This window comes from Phycodurus eques, unplaced genomic scaffold, assembly GCF_024500275.1.
Source record: "Phycodurus eques isolate BA_2022a unplaced genomic scaffold, UOR_Pequ_1.1 contig_25, whole genome shotgun sequence".
Taxonomy (NCBI): domain Eukaryota; kingdom Metazoa; phylum Chordata; class Actinopteri; order Syngnathiformes; family Syngnathidae; genus Phycodurus; species Phycodurus eques.
Genome location: NW_026904022.1, coordinates 485513 through 509621, shown reverse-complemented (window position 1 = coordinate 509621; position 24109 = coordinate 485513). Strand labels below are relative to the sequence as shown.

Genomic DNA, 24109 nt, shown 5'->3' with positions numbered 1-24109 from the left:
TGGTCCGACGAGTCCACATTTCAAATTGTTTTTGGAAATTGTGGACGTCGTGTCCTCTGGGACAAAGAGGAAATGAACCATCCGGACTGTTATGGGCGCAAAGTTCAAAAGCCAGCCTCGGTGATAGTATGGGGCTGTGTTAGTGCCAATGGCATAGGTAACTCACACATCTGTGAAGGGACCATTCATGCTGAAAGGTACAGACAGGTTTTGGAGAAACATATGCTGCCATCCAAGCAACGTCTTTTTCGTGGACGCCCCTGCTTATGTTAGCAAGATAATGCCAAACCACATTCTGCACGTGTTACAACAGCGTGGCTTCGTCGTAAAAGAGTGCGGGTACTAGACTGGCCTGCCTGCAGTCCAGACCTGTCTCCCATGAAAAATGTGTGGCGCATTATGAAGCGTAAACTAGGACAACGGAGACCCCAGACTGTTGAACAGCTGAAGCTGTATATCAAGCAAGAATGCGAAAGAATTCCACCTACAAAGCTTCAACAATTAGTCTCGCCAACGACTTGAATACCTTCTACTGCAGATTTAAAAGGACACTTTAACACCCATCCGGCCGCACCCCCGACCACCATCACAACTCTGACTTCTGACTTCCACGAACAGGATGTGAGACGCATCTTCAAACGACAAAAGATTAACAAAGGGGCAGGCCCAGACCGAGTGTGCCCATCCTGCCTCAAAGTCTGCTCGGACCAGCTCGCTCCAGTCTTCACTCAGATCTTCAATGGATCTCTGGAACTGTGCAAAGTACCATCCTGTTTCAAACGCTCCACCATCATTCCAGTCCCCAAGAAACCTACAATCGTGTTTTTTGGACATATGTTTTTTTGGACATACTTGGCAAATAAAGATGATTCTGATGTTAAAAGAAAAGGTGATGTGACACAGTGGTAAACATGAGCCTGTCCCAGCTTTTTTTGGAATGTGTTAATTCTATTAAAAAAGCCATAAAAGTTCATTATTATTTGCTAAAAACAATAAAGTTTATCAGTTTGAGCATTAAATATATTGCAAGCACTTTGTTTTGGACGGTTTCCAATGGATTAAAGACATTTCTATTCTTTTCAATGGAGAAAATGAATTTGATATAGAAGCAAATTGACTGTTTTGCGCAGTGTATTTTATTAAGACACACATATACACTTTACAATTTATCACCAAAAGTCAAAGCTTCTTTCCAGTCGATTTCAATCAATCATTCACTCATTTGATATTGACATCACTCTAACATTCGACAAAATGCATGCATTGATTAAAGAAAGGATGGGTCTTTCTGGTCCATGTTTCACTAACAAGTTTATTTTCTGCATTTGTTACTCAAGAAAATTAAACTGGCATTCAGTTGCAATAATAATATGTTTGAGAGCAATTGGTAAACAACAGATTCCCTTTCGAACGCCCCTTTTTCATCACCAAAATCTAAAATTGAAAAGCGTTGGCATTGCTGGAATAATGTACTATACTATAAAGTGGCATTAATTGGTCATATTTGATATATCGTATCTGTCAGGTGGAATCCTCTCACCTTGAAAATGACATCCTTTCAGGAAAAAAAAAACAGCTTACATCAGTTCCCAAACACCGCTTTGTTCAAGTTGGTATATTTAATTGCTGACATATATCAATTGCATCACATGAACAACAGCTAGCAACCCAAAATTATATTCCATCACTTATTTAATGTGCTGAAAAATTGCAAATTTATTAGGCTGTCATCATGACAATCATACAAACACAGCGGGGGAGCACCACATCCTTGCAAGCCTCAAGCATGAAAGCAAGAAACGTGGCTTAATCTCCCAAAAGTGTCAACAATCATCACCAAAATGGATGCCGACATCGCTACTCAGGACAGCTTCAACCTCTGAAAATATTCTTACAATCAGCTCAATATTTTAGATTACATGGATCAGGTAAAATCGAATTTGATCAGGCGCAGTTTCAGGACATGAAGTGACGTCACGCGTTCGGCCGGGAGACCCTCGTCATGGGTCATCCGACGTTATGACAGCCAGCCAAAGTCCGCGTCTGTCACACAATGCCGCCTACAGAAACGTCTTTGTGATCTATACATACATTTGATCTTTTCACACATATAGACGTATACTATACGTATGCGGTGCAATCAATTCAAAATTGAGCTGACGGATGAGGAAATGAATCTGCAGGAATTACTTTATGTGGGATGACCCGGTTGTCTTTCTTTCCTCAAGGAGCCATTTCAACGGTCGATTTTTTTTAAACAAGCGCTCCAACATATTTCACTATCACTATTTTCAGTCATGAATATCCCAAAACGTCATCCAGACTTTCTAGATGGGCAAAAAAATACACCATGGAAAACATGAGTTCAAGGAGGAAATGTAATCGGCTCCTGCTCGTTATGTGTCAAATCGTGACAGACTGGCATGTCCAAAATGTGGCCGGGCCAAAATCTATCTGAAAATCACATATTTCATCAGAAAACGATTCTATTACTATTTAGTCTATTCTGGAGGGCTTATCATCAGTCAACATCATTTATGAGCCCGGAACACTGGAATAAGTGCCCATTGTTCTCACCTTTAACGAGTCCCTTGAAAGTATTTTGGCACCAGTGCTAATCCGAAACATTTGGCCGCGGGAGGCGTTGAGAAAATATATAGACAAGAAGAAGATACGATAAAAGCTGGTACACAGAATACAAGAATGTAGATTTTTGTACGTTTTTTTTTTGTTAACCATTTACATTCACGATTCTTGATCACTGCTATTCTCACCAGCACACTTGTGTGTCTTAACCTGATACTTATAAGAGAATCTTTGACCACAAACTGAGCAGGAAAAAGGTTTCTCACCAGTGTGGGTTCTTGTGTGTATTTTTAAGCTTCCGTTCTCAGAGAATCTCCGACCACACACTGTGCAGGAAAAAGGTTTCTCACCAGTGTGCGTTCTTGCATGTCTTTTTAAGTCTCCCTTCTGAGTGAATTTTTGCCCACAAATTGAGCAGGAAAAAGGTTTCTCACCAGTGTGTGTTCTTGTGTGTTTTCTCAAGTTTCCCTTGACAGAGAATCTTTGACCACAAAGTGAGCAGACAAAAGGTTTCTCACCAGTGTGTGTTCTTGTGTGTATTTTTAAGCTTTCCTTCTCAGAGAATCTCTGACCACAAACTGTGCAGGAAAAAGGTTTCTCACCAGTGTGCGTTCGTGTGTGTTTTTTTAAACTTCCCTTTTCAGAAAATCTTTGGCCACAATCTGCGCAAGAAAAAGGTTTCTCACCAGTGTGGGTTCTTGTGTGTATTTTTAACTTTTCCTTTTCAAAGAATCCTTGACCACAAATTGAGCAGGAAAAAGGTTTCTCTCCCGTGTGCGTTCTTGTGTGTACTTTTAAGCTTCCCTTCTGAGTGAATCTTCGACTACAAACCGAGCAGGAAAAAGGTTTCTCACCCGTGTGGGTTCTTGTGTGTCTTTTTAAGTTTTTCTTACCAGAGAATCTCTGACCGCAAACTGTGCAGGAAAAAGGTTTCTCACCAGTATGTGTTCTTGTGTGTAAATTTAAGCTTTCCTTCACAGAGAATCTTAGACCACAAAATGAGCAAGAAAAAGGTTTCTCACCAGTGTGGGTTCTTGTGTGTCTTTTTAAGTATACCTTCAACGAGAATCTTTGGCCACAAACTGAACATGCAAAAGGTTTTTCTCGAGTGTGTGTTCTCACGTGCTGTTTCAAACTGCTCTTATGAGCAAATGTTTTTCCACAATGAGAACATTTCCATCGTTTGTTGTCAGTGTGACATGTGAGATCACCTTCAGACTGTTTATCATCATCATCATCAGTGTGAGGAGGATGTGACATCACGTCATCACTATCTGATAGTGGAGCTAAGAGGCCGTCTGCTGGTGATCCTCCACAGTGGTCTCCATCACCTTCTGTTGTCATGTGTTGACTTGTGCTGCTGCTTGGAGGCTCCGCTCCTATGCTCTCCTCACTTTGACCTTCACCTTCAATCTTCAAAGGGACACCAGTCGATGGAAACTCGGTGATGTCCTCCTCCACTTCCTGTTTGATGTGGGGGCGAGCTTCTCCCTCCCCTTTTTTAATCAAAATGGGCTCCTCTTCCTCTTTGATGTGTTGGATCTCTTCGTCCTCCACTTCCTCTTTAATGTGGGGGGGCTCTGGCTCCTGCCGCTCAGTACGAAGATCTTCAGTGATGTCTGCAAGACACAAGACGACAAACACATATGGTTTGGTATATATGTTCTCATGTTGTGACTGTAATGTCTATTATGGTTTAGATAAAAATTATATTTAAGGTTAATGTTGAAAGCCAGATGAGTTTGATATATTGGAAATAATAAAATTTGGCAGGTCAACAACAACAATAGTGTGAAAGACTAAAATAATAAAGTTAGTCAAAACAAGTATCAATAAAGGTAATACAGTGGATCCCTGCATACTCCCGGTTTGGCATTTGCAAATCTTTCTGTACGGTTGTTTTTATGTAACAGTGGCCTCTTGTAAAAATAATTTTAGCAGTAGTGAATAAAAAAATATACAGTTAAAAATAATTTTACAATGCCTCACCGCTTTCATCCCAACATCGCCGTTTACAAAGTTTGTGAAGGATACTGTACATCATCAGTGTCAAACTGGTGGCCCGGGGTCCAGATTCGGCCGGCCACATCATTTTATGTGGCCCGCAAAACCAAATTATGTGCATCTACTTCGTGTTTCCAGCTAAAATACCAAAATTGCAAATTGCCTTCACTTTTAAAAAATATTGAGATATTGGAAGCATTTTGTTTGTTACCGATGCTCTTTTTAAAATAAATTAAATAATACTGTAGTCCAGTGCTTCTCAATTGTTTTCTGTTACAACCCCCCCAGGAAGAAGAAAAGAATTTGCGACCCCCCCCCCAACCGCAGCCCACGCGAGTACACCTCTATATAACATTGGATATAAAGGATAGTCTCATCTAATCCTTATAAACATTTAAGAAAGTAAAAAAAAAAGATACAGATCAACTTACAATAAAGAATAAATTTATTCATGCTGTTTTCGGTCTGTAACAGAAAAAGTCCATCAATTTCCCTGAAATAGAAGAGCGAGAGCAACGAGCGCACCACTGCCATCTACTGCAGTGGATGTGCAATTCCACTTTATTCTCGTTCGGCAAATCACGTTCTTCAGGGTCTCACACGCCCCCCATGGCATCGCAACACGACCCCCCAGGGGGTCCAACCCCACTATTTGAGAAGCACTGCTGTCATCGAACAAAGTTTTTACTGCCTTCTGCTTTTAAAAGTAGCTATCCATCAATTTGCGTGAATGTAATAATATGTAGCGATCACAGCCGTCACGGCCCTCCAAGAGAAACCATAACTACGATGTGGCCCGCGACGAAAATGAGTTTGACACCCCTGCGATTGCTGCACCTGTTTTTAGGTTGTTATGAACCCTTTATTCAATATGTGCTTTTATGGAATGTCATATTTTGTAACTATCACATTGTACAGTTTGCTTTGTTGATATTTGCTTTTATTTAGCTTTCAATCAGTCCCTCTTTGAATGATTTCAAGTGACATAATATTCACAACTTGTTACTTTTTATTTCAGTTTTGATGTTTCATTGATTCAATACCATGTCTTGGCACTATAATCGCTATTCTCACATACGTCGTGACAGTTTTCCTGACAGAATCACACATGAGAAATATCAGCTTAAGTGATCTTTTATGCAAGTTACTCGAGTCGTTTTCCAAGTCAATGAAAACATGATACAGCAATGAAATTAATATGGTTTCTTGCATAGATTAATTCTGGATCATTTTACTCGGGAGTGGGTTGCTGCAGCAGCCTCCACAGCAAAAAAACGTTTTCGTAAGTCTCGGGCTGTATCCCTATTCTGGCTGATGATGGAGGACCGTTAACCTGACGTGCAAAAACATTTGCGCAGTACGAGTGGTGGTGGTATTAGTAGTAGTCATGATAGTAGCAACTGAAGTAGTAGTTATAATCGTAGTGATGGTTGTGATAGAAGTTGTGATATTGGTGGTGGTGTCGTGATTGTGAAACATGTTGAAAGGGTTATTATTTTTAAAAATAATAATAATCGACTGTTGAAATGCTTCCTTGAGGCAAGATATCGCCACTCCTTGCCACATACAACATGCGCTACATCGCTTTATGTCCCAAAATACCGGCCGATCTTCACCAAGATTTAGGAGCGCATTCCTATTTATGTCCACATACACCTCTGAAATATTAGGACTGCAGCTATTGAATGGTTTCGTATTCGAGTATCCTACTAAAATTGTAATTCAATAATTGGGTACTGTTTCAGCACCCTGAGTCCAGCCCGTGTGTGTGTGTGTGTGTGTGTGTCTGTGTCATGAGTGCTTTGCAGGGTTGACGTATTGGAGTCTTGCAGCTGCACCTTGTCAACCTAATTACGTATGACTTCTCTTCAGACGCTGTGGGACTCCTACTCTTCGACAGACTATCAACAAGTTCTTAGCCTAGCACCTTTGCCTATCTTTTGCTTCCCGAAGACCTCGTGAGTTTCTCTCTACCTCATTCTTGTTCTTTGTGCCAGTCCACCATCTGCTCTTGCTCCCTGCAAACCAGTGCTCACCTCTTGCGGCCCGCCGACGACCCGGAGTCCTACCCTGCGTCGTTGGAACCCTGCCAATCCCGGATTTAGTTCTCAGAGTTCCTTTGTTTGCTTCCAAGCGGCAATAAACCTTTGTTCACAAACTCACCTTCCTGTCCTCTCTGCATCTGAGTCCAACTTGCAACCTGAATCCTGACAGCATAGTCTGGCCGTGTCATGGACCCAGCGGACACGGATCCCCTACGCCAAACAGTTATCGGACAGAGCGTGCTTTTGGAGCAACACGACCAAGCCCTCACCCTGCTGATTCAAAAGGAACATGACTTCTCACAAGCTCTCACATCCCTCCAAAATATATTTGCCTCACTCCAACCTTGCGCACAGCCGCCTGCTGCAGCATTCACCGCTCCCACTGCCCCCTGTACCCACGTAATGCGTTCACTTGTGTTTGAACAGCAACCCCAGTCGTACTCCACCGACAACGCTAAAATTGCCTACCTCATCGGCTGTCTCTGCGGTACAGCGCTTTCGTGGGCCACGACAGAATGAAAGAAACGGTCAGCCGTCTCGCATCATACACTTCTTTTTCCATGGAGGTGAAGATTTTTGAACACCCGGTGGGCGGGAGGGAGGCCGCTAAACGGCGGAAGTCACTCCGACAGGGCTCTCGCAGTGTCGCTGAATTTGCGATCACTTTTCGGACTCTCGCTCCAGGGATGAGCCAGATCAGCTGATTTATCTTTCTATCAGACCGGATTGTCTCCGAGAGCGCCGGAGGGAACGCAACTCGAGGTCACAGACTCCGCCTACCCCACTTCCTTCTCCGCAGCGCTCCACTCTCATATCCTCCTTTGAGCCGCAGACTTCGTCACCAGCCCCGCATCCCCAGAATCGGTGAACCCGTGCAACTTGGCCGAACAAAACTCACTCCCAGTTGGAGAAAACACGCAGGAGAACTTCTAATCTGTGCTTGTATTGTGGAGATCGCCAGCTGCCCCACACGTCCATTAAACTGGCAGACTCGCCAATGAAGGAGGAGTTGGTGAGTCAGAAGGCAAGTTCCTCCTCTTCTGTCCGTTTTAAGATCTCTGCTACCATCTGCTGGAATGACCTGTCTCTGCCCGTTTTAGCCCTAGTAGACTCTGGAGCTGACGAGAATCTCGTTGACCAGCGCCTAGTTAAACATTCGTCTACAGGCGCTGACCACTCCCAAAAATGCCACTGCCCTCGATGGGCGGCTGATCACCCGTAACCAGAAAGAGACTGCTCCTGTTTTCCTCAAGCTATCAGGTAACCATCTTGAGACTTTTAAGTTTTCATGTTTTCCCTCGTCTTCAAGTTCACACCAGCACCGACTGGACCGTGCTCAAGATCCCTTCATGGAGCAATTTCTGTCATGAGAACTACTTGCGATCTGCTGCAGTGCCGAAGTCGGAGAAAATCCCCTGGCCTATCATGTGTCCCCTCAATTTACCATGATCTAGCTCCAGTATTCAGCAAACACCATGCCACCTCTCTACCCCCACACAGGCCTTACGATTGCGCTATTGAACTATAGCCCAGTCCACTGCTACCGAGCAGCCGTCTTTTTAACATCTCTCAGCGAGTCGTTGGCCGCAGGCATTATCCGGCCCTCCTCTTTCGGAACTACAGTCAGGTGGCAGCACCCCTCACTGCGCTCAGATCAACCCCGACATCCTTCCAACGGTCGGAGAAGGCCGACACGGCCTTCTGCGAGCTAAAGAAACTTCTTTCCTCAGCTCCTATCCTTGTTCATCCGGATCTACAGAAGCAGTTCATAGTTGAGATCGATGCATCAGAGGCGGGGGGGTTGGTGCGGTGCTTTGTCAGCGATCCCAGACTGATGGTAAGGTCCACCCTTGGGCCTTCTTTTCGCAAGTTGTCTCAGGCGGAGAAAAATTATGGGATCAGAGACCGGTAGCTCTTGGCGGTGAAGATACCGTTGGAGGAATGGCGGCATCTCCTGGAAGCACCCATTCATCATGTGGACCGACCACAAGAATTTGGAATACCTCCGCTCTGCTTAGAGGCTGAGATCCCGTCAAGCCAGGTGGGCATTGTTTTTTTGACCGCTTCACCTTTACCTTGTCCTATTGCCCAGGGGCCCAGAACACCAAGGCAGGTGTCTTGTCCCGCCAGTTCGCCTCGGAGAGTGTCAAGAATGATCCAGATCCCATCTTGTCTCCCCGTTGCTTTCTGGGCTCATTCACATTAGAAATAGAAACGCCGGTAAAGGAAGCCCAGGAAGAACAAGCTGATCCTGGTGGGGGTCCCCGGAATTCCCCGTTTGTCCCTGATTCGGTCCGCCCCCAGGTGCTACAGTGGGCCGATTCATCCCGACTTGCCTGTCACCCTGGAATCCGCAGAACGTCGGCCTTCCTCCGTCAACGCTTCTGGTGGCCCACCATGGAAGATGACACCCGGTCCTTTGTCTCTGCGTGCGCAGTATGTGCTCAAAATAAGACATCCTCTAAACCAAGCTCTGCTTTACTGCGTCCGCTTCCCATTCCCGGATGCCATTGGTCGCACACTGCCCTGGACTTCATTTCTGGGCGTCAAATGGGAACACAGTCATTCTCACTTTTCCAAAGCAGCGCACTGCCTGGCACTTCCCAAGCTTCCATCTGCCAAGGAGACTGCCGACCTGCTGGTCCAGCACGTTTTCTGCCTGCAATGCCATCCCATCTGATATAGTCTCTTGACAAGGGACCCCAATTCACCTCACAGGTTTGGAGAGCGTTTTGCACAGCGCTTGGTATAGGTGTTAAGTCTATCCTCTGGCTATCATCGTCAGACTAACGGCCAATGTGAGCGCACCAATCAACAGCTGGAGACGGCGCTCCGTTGCATACCTCAGTCTCGTCACGCTTCGTGGAGCACCCACCTTGCCTGGGTTGAGTATGCCCATAATTCGCTGCCCAGCACCTCCTTGGCCATGTCCCCTTTTCAGTGCTCCTTAGGCTACCAACCTCCACTGTTCCCATCGCAGGAGCAGGAGCTTGCAGTCCCTTCAGTGCAGACCCACATACGCCGGTGCTCCAAGGTCCGGAAGCAGGCCCGCGCCGCCCTTCTCCGTTCCTCTGCCGTGTCTCAGGTACAAGCCAACCGTCGCCGCATCCCTGCGCCTGCTTACATGGTTGGTCAAAAAGTGCGGCTCAGTACAAAACATCTATCACTCAAGGTTGAATCCAAAAAACTGTCCCCCAATTCATTGGCCCCTATGAGATTATGGCTGTGGTAAAGCTCCCTGCCTCTCTCCGCATTCACCCCACCTTCCATGTTTCCCAGATAAAACCTGTTTCGTCCGGTCCTTAACACATTTTTTGACAAACTTCGCCACTTGCAATACATTTTTTCCCCCACAAACATTAGGTGATTCAAAATGTAGACACTTGCAATGCAAAGCAAATTTATTTATATCGCGCATTTCATACACAAGGTAACTCAATGTGCTTTACATGAATAAAAGCATTTAAAAACAATGAAAAAAACAGATACAAAAAATAAAAACAATTCAAACAGCATACAGTGTAAGAAATATCATTTAAAAGTGGAAATGCTTGAAAAAAGCATGAGAAAAAAGAAGACTTTTTAACCTGGACTTAAAAACATTCACGCTTGGGGCTGACCTCACTCTGTTGGCAACTTCTTCCATTTTTGTGCAGCATAACTAAACGCAGCTTCGCCATGTTTTCTTTGGACTCTGTCCTCCACTATTTGACCTGAGTGTCGATCTCAGAGCCCGACTGGGTTTACAACACCAATTCCAATGAAGTTGGAACGTTGTGTTAAACATAAATGAAAACAGAATACAATGATTTGCAAAATCACCTTCAACCTATATTTAATTGAACACACTACAAAGACAAGATATTTCATGTTCAAACTGGTAAACTTAATTGTTTTTAGCAAATAATCATGAACTTAGCATTTTATGGCTGCAACACGTTCCCAAAAAGCTGGGACAGGTGGCAAAAAAGACGGAGAAAGTTGAGGAAAGCTCATCAAACACGTGTTTGGAACATCCCACAGGTGAACAGGCTCATTGGGAACGGGTGGGTGCCACGATTGGACAGAAAAGGAGCTTCCCTGAATTGCTCAGTCATTCACAAGCAAAGATGGGGCGAGGTTCACCTCTTTGTGAACTAGTGTGTGAGAAAATAGTCCAACAGCGTAAGGACAATGTTCCTCAACGTACAATTTCCAGGAATTGAGGGATTTCATCAACTACGGTCCATATCATCATCAAAAGGCTCAGAGAATCTGGAGAAATCACTGCATGTAAGCGGCAAGGCCGAAAACCAACATTGAATGCCCGTGACCTTCGATCCCCTCAGGCGGCACTGCTTATTTCAGCACGACAATGCCATTTTTTTCCCGCTTTCTTGCCAAACCACATTCTGCACGTGTTACAACAGCGTGGCTTCGTCGTAAAACAGTGCGGGTACTAGACTGGCCTGCCTGCAGTCCAGACCTGTCTCCCATTGAAAACGTGCGCCGCATTATGAAGCGTAAAATACGACAACGGAGACCCCGGACTGTGGAACAGCTGAAGCTGTACATCAAGGAAGAATGGGAAAGAATTCCACCGACAATTGGTGTCCTCAGTTCCCAAACGTTTATTGAATGTTGTTAAACGAAAAGGTGATGTAACGCAGTGGTAAACATGAGCCTGTGCCAGCTTTTTGGGAACGTGTTGCAGCCATAAAATTCTAAGTTCATGATTATTTGCTAAAAACAATAACGTTTATCACTTTGAACATTCGTGATGTACATTGTACATTAACCATTTGGCCACGGGTTAAGATCATCGTTGCCACCGTGAGGGACCTCGGTTCAAGACCCCGACTGGCCTCACGGCTGTGGTGACCTTGACCAAGACTCTGATACCCTGAAATGCTCCCTGGGCCCTTCAGCTGCCCTCTTGCTCCAGTGTGTTCCACTAACGTGTATGTGTTCACTGTGATGGGTAAAATGCAGAGAACACATTTCGTGTGCATGCAAGCATGTTCATAACAATGAAGGTGATTCTTCTTCTTCTTCATGAAAAATATTGTCTTTGGAGTGTATTCAGTTAAATATAGGTCGAACATTATTTGCAAATCATTGTATTCTGTTTTTATTTATGTTTAACACAACCTCCCAACTTCATTGGAATTGGGGTTGTATATCCCATGAGCATTTCTTTCTTTGGACCTAAACCATTTAGTGATTTATAGACCAGTAGCAGAACTTTAAAATCTATTCTAAAGCTGACTGGGAGCAAGTGTAAAGACTTTAGAGAATCCGAGCTGCAGCATTCTGAATGAGCTGCAGCTGTGTCATGCTCTTTTTGGGGAGTCCAGTCCAGTCAGAAGACCATGACAGTAGTCAAGTCTGCTTGATATAAAAGCATGAATGAGCTTCTCCTGGTCTGCTTGACACATGCAAGCTCACACTCTGGATATGTTTTTCAGATGGTTGAAGGCAGTTTTAGTAATTGATTTGATATGACTGTTGAAAGTCAGGTCCATATCTATCAGAACACCAAGGTTTCGGACTTGGTCTTCGGTTTTTAAAGATAGTGACTCCAGGTATTTATCAACAGCAATGCTCTTTTCTTTATTGCCAAAAACAATCATCTCAGTTTTGTTGTGGTTTAATTGTAGATGATTTTGGCTCATCCAGTTATTCATCTGTTTTAGACAGTGACACAACACCTCAATTGAACTGTAGTCATCTGGAGACACTGCTAGCTATAACTGTGTGCCATCTCCATAGCTATGATAGTCAAAATGAAAGTTCTGAAGAAGTTGACCCAAGGGTATTATATACAGGCTGAACAGGAGGGTCCAAGAACTGACCCTTGAGGGAGCCCATAGGTCATTGCCATTCGATGAGATTGAACACTTCTAATGGTTAACAAATAACTGCTTTCCTCCAGGTAGGACCTGAACCATTGAAGGACTGTTCATTTAGTCCTACCCACGTTGCCAACCTGTTCAGCAGTATATTATGATCCACCTTATCAAAAGGGGCACTGAGATCCAACAAGACCAGAACTGACACCTTTCCCGAGTCAGTATTCAACCTTATATCATTGAGCACTTTGATAAGAGCAGATTCTGTACTGTGATGAGTTCGGAAACCTGATTGAAATGTGTCAAAAAGTCCATTTAAGGTCAAGAAATTGCTGAGTTTATTAAAAATGACTCTCTCAACAATCTTGGCTATGAAAGGGAGATTTGAGATGGGTCTATAGCTTGCTAACATGGAAGCGCCCAATGTTCTACTTTTTAGAAGAGGCTTAATTGGTTGTCTGAACCTTTTGAATAATCTGTAATTCAAAGAATACACAAAAATGGTCAGAAATAGCCCTATCCTCCATTTCAATTGATAGAATTTCAACATCCTTCGATGACCAGGCCTAAGATGTGACCTTGAGTGTGGGTTGGACTCTTAATATGTTGAGAGAGCTCAAATGTGTCTAGTATAGCAGAGAGATCTTTAGACGTTATTGTCAACATGAATGTTAAAGTCTCCCGTTATGACAAAATAGTTGTAGTCAGTAGAAATAACTTACAGCGGTTCTGAAAAATCCTCCATACATTTTCTACTGTATTTTGGAGGTCTATAAATTATTAAAACAATAACCGTTGGGTCACCTTTAACGAAAAAAACAAAACAGAGATACAGTGAGTACGGAAAGTATTCAGACCCCCTTAAATTTGTCACTCTTTGTTGTATTCCGGCCGTTTGTTAAAATCATTTAAGTTCACTTTTTTCTGAATTAATGTACGTATTGACGGGGAAAAATTGAATTGTTGAAACTTTTGCAGATTTATTAAAAAAGAAAAACTGAAATATCACACAGGCATAAGTTTTCAGACCCTTTGCTGTGACGCTCATATATTTAACTCGGCTTTGCCACACGATCGCAGCTCTGCTCAACTAAAGTGAGGAAGGAACGAAACATTTCAAGAAGTGATTCTTTAGTACTTTCACTCAAAAGATTGGCAATGTTTGACTGAGTCGTTTAATATACTCGAACGCACTACACCCGAGTGCCGTCAACCGCTGCGCCCCAAAAAAGAAAATTATGAGTGGTGCACAAAAGCGCACTAATACAATCGAATCGGGTGCGCGTTTAATATTTTTAGTGCGCATGCGCACGACTTATGTGCACCCCTGCCTAAAACCAAATAATTAACAACAGCATCCTAAAAAAAAAAAAAGATACAAACTTTTTCCCTTTAGGCTAATAAAAATTAGAGTTACCGTAATTTCTCGTGTATAATGCGCACCCAAGTATAATACGCACCCCCTAAGTTGACCTCAAAATTCTGGAAAACCCTTGTACATATGTAAAATGCATTTTTTCAATGCATGATTTTGCTTCTACCCATATGTTCAAAACAAAGTATTATCTGTATTTTGTTCGGGTTTTTTTCAAATCGTTATTTGGAAGTGAAGCACTTGGTTTGAACACTTAATAATTTTTTTAATTTACTTGCTCTTATTTTGAAATTCACAGCCCTACTTTTATTTACTAAATTAGAAAACACACAGTTGTGCTCTTAGGTTTGATTACCCAGGCAGAATTTGTAAAATGGGTACAATTCTTTAAAGAAAACATGAAGGACCAGGCGAGACACATTTAATTGTATTTTAATGGGATTCAAATGAAACAGTCAAGCATTTCAGAAAAAGCATGATCATTAAACATAACCTAACCATAAAGAAATTAATGATGGTTGCTGTTCAGTCATCAGTCATATTTGAAAATAATAATAATGAATAAATACATATTTCACAATTTCTGCCAGGGTATGTAAACTTATCAGCACAAATGTACATATATGCAGTCATATGTCAAATTGGAATATAACCACTAGGTGGCGGTGGCATTTTCAAATGAAAGTGTACAGCACACACAAACAAACAACCATTCGCACTCACATTCACACCTACGGGCAATTTAGAGTTGTCAATTAACCTACCGTGCATGTTTTTGGGGTGTGGGAGGAAACCGGAGTGCCCGGAGAAAACCCACGCAGGCGCGGTGAGAACATGCAAACGCCACACAGGCGGACCTGGGGATTGAACCCCGGTCCTCAGAACTGTGAGGCAGACACTCAAACCAGTCGTCCACCGTGCCGCCTATTTCAAAACAATGTAGCATTTTCAGGTTCAAAGGTGCTTCAGGTTAAAAGATGCCCCTTCCCCTAAAACGTTATGTGCATTTGGATCAGGCAAAAACAGGGCCGCTTTATGAACTCCTGCACAGCAAATACGTCTTAGAAGCATTTGACAACGTCTTCCTCTTTTTCAAAGTGAGCATTCGATGTGCTAATCATTTATTTGTCCACAGTTTGGGAATATTTAAATTGCAAAGCGTTTACTTTTCATTTATTTCACTTATTTGAGTGCTTTTTTAAAAATATTTTCTGTATGTTTAATTGCGGCGGGACGCTGGGCGACTGGTTGGAGCGTCCGCCTCACAGTGCTGAGGACCCGGGTTCAATCCCCGGCCCCGCCTGTGTGGAGTTTGCATCTTCTCCCCGTGCCTGCGTGGCTTTTCTCCGGGCACTCCGGTTTCCTCCCACATCCCAAAAACATGCATGAATTGGAGACTCTAAATTGCCCGTAGGTGTGAATGTGAGTGCGAATGGTTGTTTGTTTCTGTGTGCCCTGCGATTGGCTGGCAACCGGTTCAGGGTGTGCCCCGCCTCCTGCCCGAAGATAGCTGGGATAGGTTCCAGCACGCCCACGACCCTAGTGAGGAGAAGCGGCTCAGAAAATGGATGGATGGATGTTTAATTGCAGCATAAAGAGTTGCTTCTACAACCCCAGTTCCATTTGATTTGCAAATCATGTTCTACCTATATTTAATTGAATACAATACAAAGATATTTAATGCTCAAACGGATAAACTTAATTGTTTTTAGCAAATCATTAACTTAGCATTTTATGGCTGCAACACGTTCCCAAAAAGCTGGGACAGGTGGCAAAAAAGACGGAGAAAGTTGAGGAATGCTCACCAAACACGTGTTTGGAACATCCCACAGGTGAACAAGCTAATTGGGAACAGGTGGGTGCCATGATTGGGTAGAAAAGGAGCTTCTCTGAATTGCTCGGTCATTCACAAGCCAAGATGGGGCGAGGTTCACCTCTTTGTGAACTAGTGCGTGAGAAAACAGTCCAACAGTTTAAGGTCAATGTTCCTCAACGTACAGTTGCAAGGAATTGAGGGATTTCATCATCTACGGTCCATAATATCATCAAAAGTTCAGAGAATCTGGAGAAATCACTGCATGGAAGCGGCCAGGCCGAAAACCAACATTGAATGCCCGTGACCTTCGATCCCTCAGGCGGCGCTGCACCAAAAACCGACATCAATGTGTCAAGGATATCACCACATGGGCTCAGGAACACTTCAGAAAACCAATGTCAGTCAATACAGTTCGGCACTACATCCGGAAGTGCAAATTAAAACTCTACTATCCAAAGCAAAAGCCATTTATCAACACCACCCAGAAACGCCGCCGGCTTCTCTGGGCCCGAGCTCATCTGAGATGAACTGATGCAAAGTGGAAAAGTGTTCTGTGGTCCGACGAGTCCACATTTCAAATTATTTTTGGAAATTGTGGACGTCGTGTCCTCCGGGCCAAAGAGGAAAAGAACCATCCGGACTGTTAAGGACGCAAAGTTCAAAAGCCAGCATCTGTAATGGTATGGGGCTGTGTTAGTGCCAATGGCATGGGTGACTTACACATCTGTGAAGGCACCATTAATGAATGCTGAAAGGTACATACAGGTTTTGGAGAAACGTACGCTGCCATCCAAGCAACGTCTTTTTCGTGGACGCCCCTGCTTATTTCAGCAAGACAATGCCAAACCACATTCTGCACGTCTTACAACAGCGTGGCTTTGTCGTAAAAGAGTGCGGGTACTAGACTGGCCCGCCTGCAGTCCAGACCGGTCTTCCATTGAAAATGTGTGGCGCACTATGAAGCGTCAAATAGGAAAATGGAGACCCCGGACTGTTGAACAGCTGAAGCTGTACATCAAGAAAGAATGGGAAAGAATTCCACCTAAAAAGCTTCAACAATTAGTGTCCTCAGTACCCAAACGTTTATTGATGTAACTCCGTGGTAAACATGACCCTGTCCCAGCTTTTTTTGGAACGTGTTGCAGCCATAAAATTCCAAGTTAATGATTATTTGCTAAAAACAATAAAGTTTTATCAGTTTGAACATGAATATCTTGTCTTTGTAGTGTGTTGCATTAAATACAGGTCGAACGTGATTTGCAAATCATTGTATTCTGTTTTTCTTTATGTTTAACACAACGTCCCAACTTCATTGGAATTGGGGTTGTCATTCAAACTACTATGCAGCCTTTCAAGACACCTGGCACCTTTATGCAGAACGGTTTGAAAGATGCAGCCGATTAATGCCACTTGCAGGCCAAGAATTCCACGGATGGCAGCTGGTCCGCACGTTGTGTAAACTGCTTAATGAGAGTAGGCTAACAGAATTGTTCACCGGTTTTCGATTCGCAGTTTGGCCGTCGGGGCGGCCGGCCCCCCCGTCTCGGGGGGCAGCGGCCACCACGTAGTTCCGCCCCTGTCACAGACCCACATATTACACATTATTGCATGTTAATAATGTTGCATTAAATGCATCATGAAACGGGGCCGGGAAATAGACACAGGAATGTCAGTAAATTTAGAATGCATGCAACGAGTGAACCCACCTGTTCTGCGGAGCACAATTCGCGGCCGCAGATCGAACGCGGCGTCCGGTCGTTGACCTCGTGGCTCCTTCTCCTCTTTCGGGCCCCAAAGTTCCTCGTCGTGCTCCGCTGTCCTCCTCGCACACATTTTCACACGTTCCGCTCTACGTCGGAGGGATGAGAAGAAAGCAAGTGCAAATCAGATGTGAAACAAATGTATCAAGATTCAGATTTGGACATTGCGGGGTCAACAGTACGCGAGTTCAAATGGCAACGCGCCAACGTCAACAACAAGAAAACAGCAGAACGTGTAATTATGCATTGTAAGAAGCATGAAACAGAAACAAGACAGCTCATTTGTGAGTGAAAACATGAGACATTCTGCAAAAGGATTCAGAATTCAGATCAGGATAACAAGAATAATGATTCAGAAAAGAAATGTCACAGGATATGATTTCAGTATCTCAGACAAACAACCCTAATAGAATGTAGTCGTTGTGTTTTGTTTTTTTTCCCTTCATTTAAAAAAAAAAAAAAAAAAAAAAAAAACATTGAAGGGTTTTTATTAGATATTCTTACTAGTAGGTGGCGGAAAGAAGAACACTTTAGTCCCGCTTGATCTCTGCTTCGGCGAAGTGTCACAAACAGACAAACGCGTCTCTTTGTTCTCAAGTGAAGCGAGGCTAGGCTAGGCTAGGCTAGGCTAGGCCGAGAAGCTTCCACGTGCACCAGACGACTCCAACCGGACGCGAAGATGGCACGAATGCTGTTTTCGTCCACTGAAGTCGTGATCGGGGGCGTCAAGCGTCGAGGATTCCCAACATTCGCTCCCGAATTCGGCAAGATTTGCTGAAACGCGATCGTCTGTCCTGCTGCATCGCGAGATGTGAAAGGCGCCGTATTACCCATGATCCTTTGGGGCGGAAATATTTAAAGCGACGTCAAAATAAAGATGATTCTGATTCTGATTCTGATTCTGAAGAACAATTTCTCCAAGTTTGACCGAATTTCTATTTTTCCAATTTTGTCAAGAACATCACTCGGGACCATGATTGCAGTATATTATGTAAAGGAATTAAAATGATAATCATGACTCAAAATTGTCAATAAATTATGGCTTCAACATTTGTGATTTGATATAAAAAAAAAACTAACTGGAGAGGGACATGAGTGTCGCTTTTTATCACGACACAAGATGTGAGCATTAAAGTGGTTGAAATGGTAAACTGTATTATATGCTCAGGAATTAATATTCTTATTAATTACAGGGCAAGTGTTGAGATGATTCACTTGTTCGTTAATCCTCAAGGATTTTAAAGATTTTATCGAGCTCAGGAAATAGAAGAGTGTTGTCAGATACACACTTTTAAGTTTATGATAAAATAATATTCCAAATAATAAATAATAAGAAAGGCGGCATGGTGGCCGACTGGTCGGCACATCTGCCTCACCCACACACACACATACATACTGTATACATGCAACCCCAATTCCAATGAAGTCGGGACTTTATGTCTTAAACATAAACAAAAACAGAATACAATGATTTACAAATCATGTTCAACCTATATTGAATTGAATACACTACAAAGACAAGATATTTCATGTTCAAACTGATAAACTTGATTGTTTTTAGCAATTCATCATTAACTTGGAATTTTATGGCTGCGACACGTTCCAAAAAAGCTGGGAGAGGCTCATGTTTACCACGGTGCTACATCACCTTTTCTTTTCACAACATTCAATAAACGCTTGGGAACTGAGGACACCAATTGTTGAAGCTTTGTCGGTGGAATTCTTTCCCATTCTTGCTCGATGTACAGCTTCAGCTGTTCAACAGTCCGGGGTCTCCGTTGTCGTATTTTACGCTTCATAATGCGCCACGCATTTTCAATGGGAGACAGGTCTGGACTGCAGGCAGGCCAGTCTAGTATCCGCACTCTTTTACGACAAAGCCACGCTGTCGTAACACGTGCAGAATGTGGTTTGGCGTTGTCTTGCTGAAATAAGCAGGGGCGTCCATGAAAAAGACATTGCTTGGATGGCAGCATACGTTTCTCCAAAAGCTGTTTGTAAGTGACCCATGCCATTGGCACTCACACAGCCCCATACAATCACATATGCTGGCTTTTGAACTTTGCGTCCATAACAGTCCGGATGGTTCTTTTTCTCTTTGGCCCGGAGGACACGACGTCCACAATTTCAAAAACAATTTGAAATGTGGACTCGTCGGACCACAGAACACTCTTCCGGCGGTGTTTCTGGGTGTTGTTGATAAATGGCTTTTGCCTTGCATAGTAGAGTTTTAATTTGCACTTCCGGATGTAGTGCCGAACTGTATTTACTGACATTGGTTTTCTGAAGTGTTCCTGAGCCCATGTGGTGATATCCTTTTCACATCGATGTCGGTTTTTGATGCAGTGGGATCGAAGGTCACGGGCATTGAACGTTGGTTTTCGGCCTTGCCGCTGACATGCAGTGATTTCTCCAGATTCTCTGAACCTTTTGATGATGTTATGGGGCCCATAACATCATCATGAAATCCCTCAATTCCTTGCAATTGTACGTTGAGAAACCTTGTCCTTCAACTGTTCAACTTTTCTCACGCACTAGTTCACAAAGAGGTGAACCTCGCCCCATCTTGGCTTGTGAATGACTGAGCAATTCAGGGAAGCTCCTTTTCTACCCAATCATGGCCCCCACCTGTTCCCAATGAGCCTGTTCACCTGTGGGATGTTCCAAACAGGTGTTTGATAAGCTTTCCTCAACTTTCTCCGTCTTCTGCGCCACCTGTCCCAGCTTTTTGGGAACGTGTTGCAGCCATAAAATTCCAAGTTCATGATTATTTGCTTAAAAACAATGAAGTTTATCAGTTTGAACATTAAATATCAGAATCATCTTTATTTGCCCAGTATGTCCAAAAAACACACAAGGAATTTGTCTCCGGTCGTTGGAGCCGCTCTTGTACGACAACAGACAGTCAATTGACAGAGAACACTTTGGAGACATCAAGACATTGACAAAAAAATAGTCACTAAGCAATAAAAGGTTGCTAGTAATCTGGGAATGCCAGTACATTTTTTTTGACAATTGTGCAAAAAGATGCAGAGTCCTCGAGCACTTTGAGCAGTTTGAATGACTAATATTGCAATAGTCCGCTGCAATGACCATTGTGCAAAGGGCGCTGAGACTTCAAGGAGTGGATGCGGTTTAAAGTGACGAGTCGTGCGATCATCTGGGACAATGTCGATTGTGCAAATGTTGCAGATACTACTCAGTCGATTGTGCAAATGGTGCAGATACTCCTCAGTCAGTGTGCAAATGGAGCAGATGCTACTCTGGCATGAGTGGCCAGTATTGGTCAACAACAGATATGCAAATAGTGCAGCGTGGCGAGACTACTACAGCGAGTGCACGTGTAATACATAATTGGCCCCACAGAAATGTGACAACGAACTCAAGTCAAAAAATTGCCAGCATGTTGTCATGGAATTGTAGGTTAGGTGTTTAAGAAGTTGATCGCAAGAGGGAAGAAGCTGTTGGAATGTCTACTAGTTCTAGTTTGCATTGATCGGTAGCGCCTACCTGAGGGAAGGAGCCGGAAGAGCCGGTGACCGGGATGCGGAGGGTCCGAGAGGATTTTGCACGCTCTTGTCTTAGTTCTGGCAGCGTGCAAGTCCTCAAGGGTGGGTAGGGGGGTACCGACAATCCTTTCAGCAGTTTTGATTGTTCGTTGCAGTCAGAGTTTGTCCTTTTTTGTAGCAGCACCAAACCAGACTGTGATGGAAAAACACAGAACCGATTTGATGACCGCTGTGTAGAACTGTCTCAGCAGCTCCGGTGGCAGGCCGCGCTTTCTCAGAAGCCGCAGGAAGTACATCCGCCGCTGGGCCTTTTGATGTTGGTCGCCCACTTCAGGTCCTGAGAGACTGTGATTCCCAGGAACTTGAAGGTCTCGACGGTTGAAACTGTCCTTTTCAAATCTGCAGTAGAAGGTATTCAAGTGGTTGGCTAGTGTGCTATTGTTCTCAGCTTGGGGGGATCGTCGCTTGTAATTGGTCAGCGATTGGAATGCATGCCAGACTGGTTTAGAGTCGTTCGCGCTAAACTGTTTTTCCAACTTTGCTGCATAGATCCTCTTTGCAATGTTCATTTCTTTAGTCAGCAGGTTTCTAGCTTGATTATACAGGGCCCTGTCCCCGCTCTGCTATGCGTCCTCCTTAGCTTGGCGAAGCTGCTTAAGTTTGGCAGTGAACCACGGCTTGTTGTTGTTGAATGTCCGAAATGATTTTGTTGGTACACAAACCTCTTCACAGAAACTGATATAGGATGTGACAGTGTCCGTATATTCATCCAGGCTGCCGGCTGAATTTTCAAAGACACTCCAGTCTGTGCAGTCTAAACAGCTTTGAAGTTCCATCTTGGCTTCATTGGTCCACTTTTTGACTGTTTTCACCGTAGGCTTCGCGCATTTAAGTTCTCGCCTGTGCGTCGGTATTAAGTGAATGAAGCAGTGATCGGACGAGCCCAGGGCCGCACGAGGTATAGCACGGTATGCGTTTTTTTTTCGTTGTGTGGCAGTGGTCTAAAATGTTATTTTCCCCGGTCGGACAGTCGATGTGCTGCTTGTATTTAGGGAGTTTGTGGTTGAGTTTCGCTTTGTTAAAGTCCTTGAGAATAATGAGGGGTGAGTCCAGGTGTTTTTTTTTTCAATTTCGTTGACTTGTTCGGCGAGCGTTTAGCAGTGCGGCGTTCGTGTTAGCTTGAGGCGGGATAGAGGCGCCAGCGAGAATGAATGATGCGAACTCAATGAGGCGAGTAGAATGGCTTACAGTTCAAAAACAGCGACTCCAAATGCGGGCTGCAGTGTGTGCTGAGGTCCGTGACGTCCGTGCACCATTTTTCGTTGATATAGAAGCATATCCCGCCGCCTTTTGTTTTCCCCGATAGCCTACGTTTTTAGTCTCCCCAATTCATGCATGTTTTTGGGATGTGGGAGGAAACCGGAGTGCCTGGAGAAAACCCACGCAGGCACGGGGAGAACATGCAAACGCCACACAGGCGGGACCGGGGACTGAACCCGGGTCCTCAGAACTGTGAGGCAGACTCTCTAACCAGTTGGTCACCGTGCCGCCTTTTATATATATATATATATATATATATATATATATATATATATATATATATATATATATATATATATATATATATATATATATATATATATATATAAACAATCTTTACAATGTTGGTCTCGCCGGCGTCCCTCTGTACTATGTCTCTCCGTACCACCGACATACCGCCAACTTATTAAGTCAAAACTTGATCGCGTACAATGAATTTAAATGTGTAGAAAGATCGCACAGATAAAATATAAATGGCACCTTGGCTGCAGTAATACGGTATCCTTACATATATGTATATGCATAGTTCCTAACGCGAGTTCCCTCCCCCACTATAAGTGCGAAGTGACGTCGTTTTGTTTGGCTGTGCTGCTCAGTTGTGAGTTAGCTGCGCTTAGCTTCCATAACAAGGCCCATTTACCACTAGCGAACGATGGCTCCACCCCGATGATGCGCCCTCGCCGGATGCCTCGATTTTACAGAACAGCTCGGTGACGTTATTGTAGTTCCTATAAAATGAGGAAATAAAAAAGCGATTCATTGACTTTTGAAGACAAGCAGACGGCGAGCTGAATATTAACTCTGCAGTGCTCATTTTACGACTGATAGTTTTGCAAACTTTCACCAGAGACAACACGGCTTCGTGGGTAACTCGATACTAGTGAATGGGGCAGTGCCGACTGTCTAACTACCCAGGCTACCTCCGACCGTGCCGCTGTCGTTCGGTGCCGTGTTTGGCTGTGACGTCATGTCATTAACAACCAACCGCTACCATAATAACCATTCCAACCATAACCATTCGTATTTTAAGTTGAGCCTCCTAATGTGATTTGACATCGTACAAGCTATCGCCCCCTCAGTATAATTAATTCTTTTTGGCGCATCCATTCGACACACCCACAGCGTCTCAGAGGTGGCCCTTATTATAGTTTGGAAACCGGATTTCCGATACTTCGCAATTTGTTTTATTCATTCAAAGTTGACAGGCTTGTTAACTTGACTCTTCCCTGTGTTGTGTTCAATTTACAAGCCATTTTCCGGGCCTGCTTAGTGCCACTTGAAAGGCATTTCACTTCTTTTCAATGGGGAAAATGAATTTGAGATACAAGTAAATTGAGTTACTCACGGTTTGAAGAACCACATTTTATTATGAATCACATATACTGCACACCGCAGAGCTTACCACGAAAAAGTCAATGCTTCTTTACAATCTTGTTCAAGCAACCATTCATTTACTTGACATGAACGTCACAAAATTACTGCACAACAAGGCATGGATCACTTTGTGGATTTTGGCACCAGTGCTAATTCTTAACATTAGTCCACAGGAGGCTTTTAGAAAAGACAAAGACAACATAAAGATAAACGTCATGTCGTAAAAGGGGAGCTCAGAGGCGGATGTTTGAGGAAGTCAATCTGAAAGAATGACTTTATGGGGGATGGCGTGGCTGTCTTCTTTTCAATGTCGGTAGTAGTTTTTCAACAACTTTTCCAAACTTTCCAGAACTATGGAACAAGTGCCTCAGTTCACACCATTAACTTGCCACTTTAAAGCATTTTGAGAACAGTGCTAATTCTCAACACTTGCACACGGGAGACTTTTAGAAAACATATGGACAACAAGAAGACAAGAATAAAAGCTGG

The 24109-nt window shown here is 43.7% G+C and overlaps 1 protein-coding gene across 3 annotated transcripts; it reads right to left on the bottom strand.

The window, feature by feature from the left end:
- Nucleotides 1-1153: 1153 nt before the first annotated feature.
- On the bottom strand, nucleotides 1154-18243 carry LOC133398195 (zinc finger protein OZF-like). 3 transcript variants are annotated; one of them, XM_061669797.1, is made up of 3 exons: nucleotides 17922-18243; nucleotides 17364-17506; nucleotides 1154-4205 (listed from the first exon to the last, which is right to left on the bottom strand). In XM_061669797.1, exons 2-3 carry the CDS (start codon nucleotides 17488-17490, stop codon nucleotides 2746-2748), a joined length of 1587 nt encoding a protein of 528 aa, XP_061525781.1. In that variant the 5' UTR covers nucleotides 17491-17506; nucleotides 17922-18243; the 3' UTR covers nucleotides 1154-2745. The 3 variants fall into 3 exon arrangements, with proteins under 3 accessions (XP_061525781.1, XP_061525782.1, XP_061525783.1); XM_061669798.1 differs by lacking the exon at nucleotides 17922-18243 and adding an exon at nucleotides 9596-9751 and having other exon boundaries at nucleotides 17364-17448; XM_061669799.1 differs by lacking the exon at nucleotides 17922-18243 and adding an exon at nucleotides 9596-9754 and having other exon boundaries at nucleotides 17364-17436.
- Nucleotides 18244-24109: the final 5866 nt, after the last annotated feature.

Excerpts from the sequence above, each read along its gene's own strand:
- LOC133398195 (XM_061669797.1), bottom strand. The coding sequence starts at position 17,490 with ATGTGTGCGAGGAGGACAGCGGAGCACGACGAGGAACTTTGGGGCCCG. Across the intron at positions 4,206-17,363 it reads AATTGTGCTCCGCAGAACAG|ACATCACTGAAGATCTTCGT; the intron begins GTGGGTTCACTC and ends TGTGTCTTGCAG.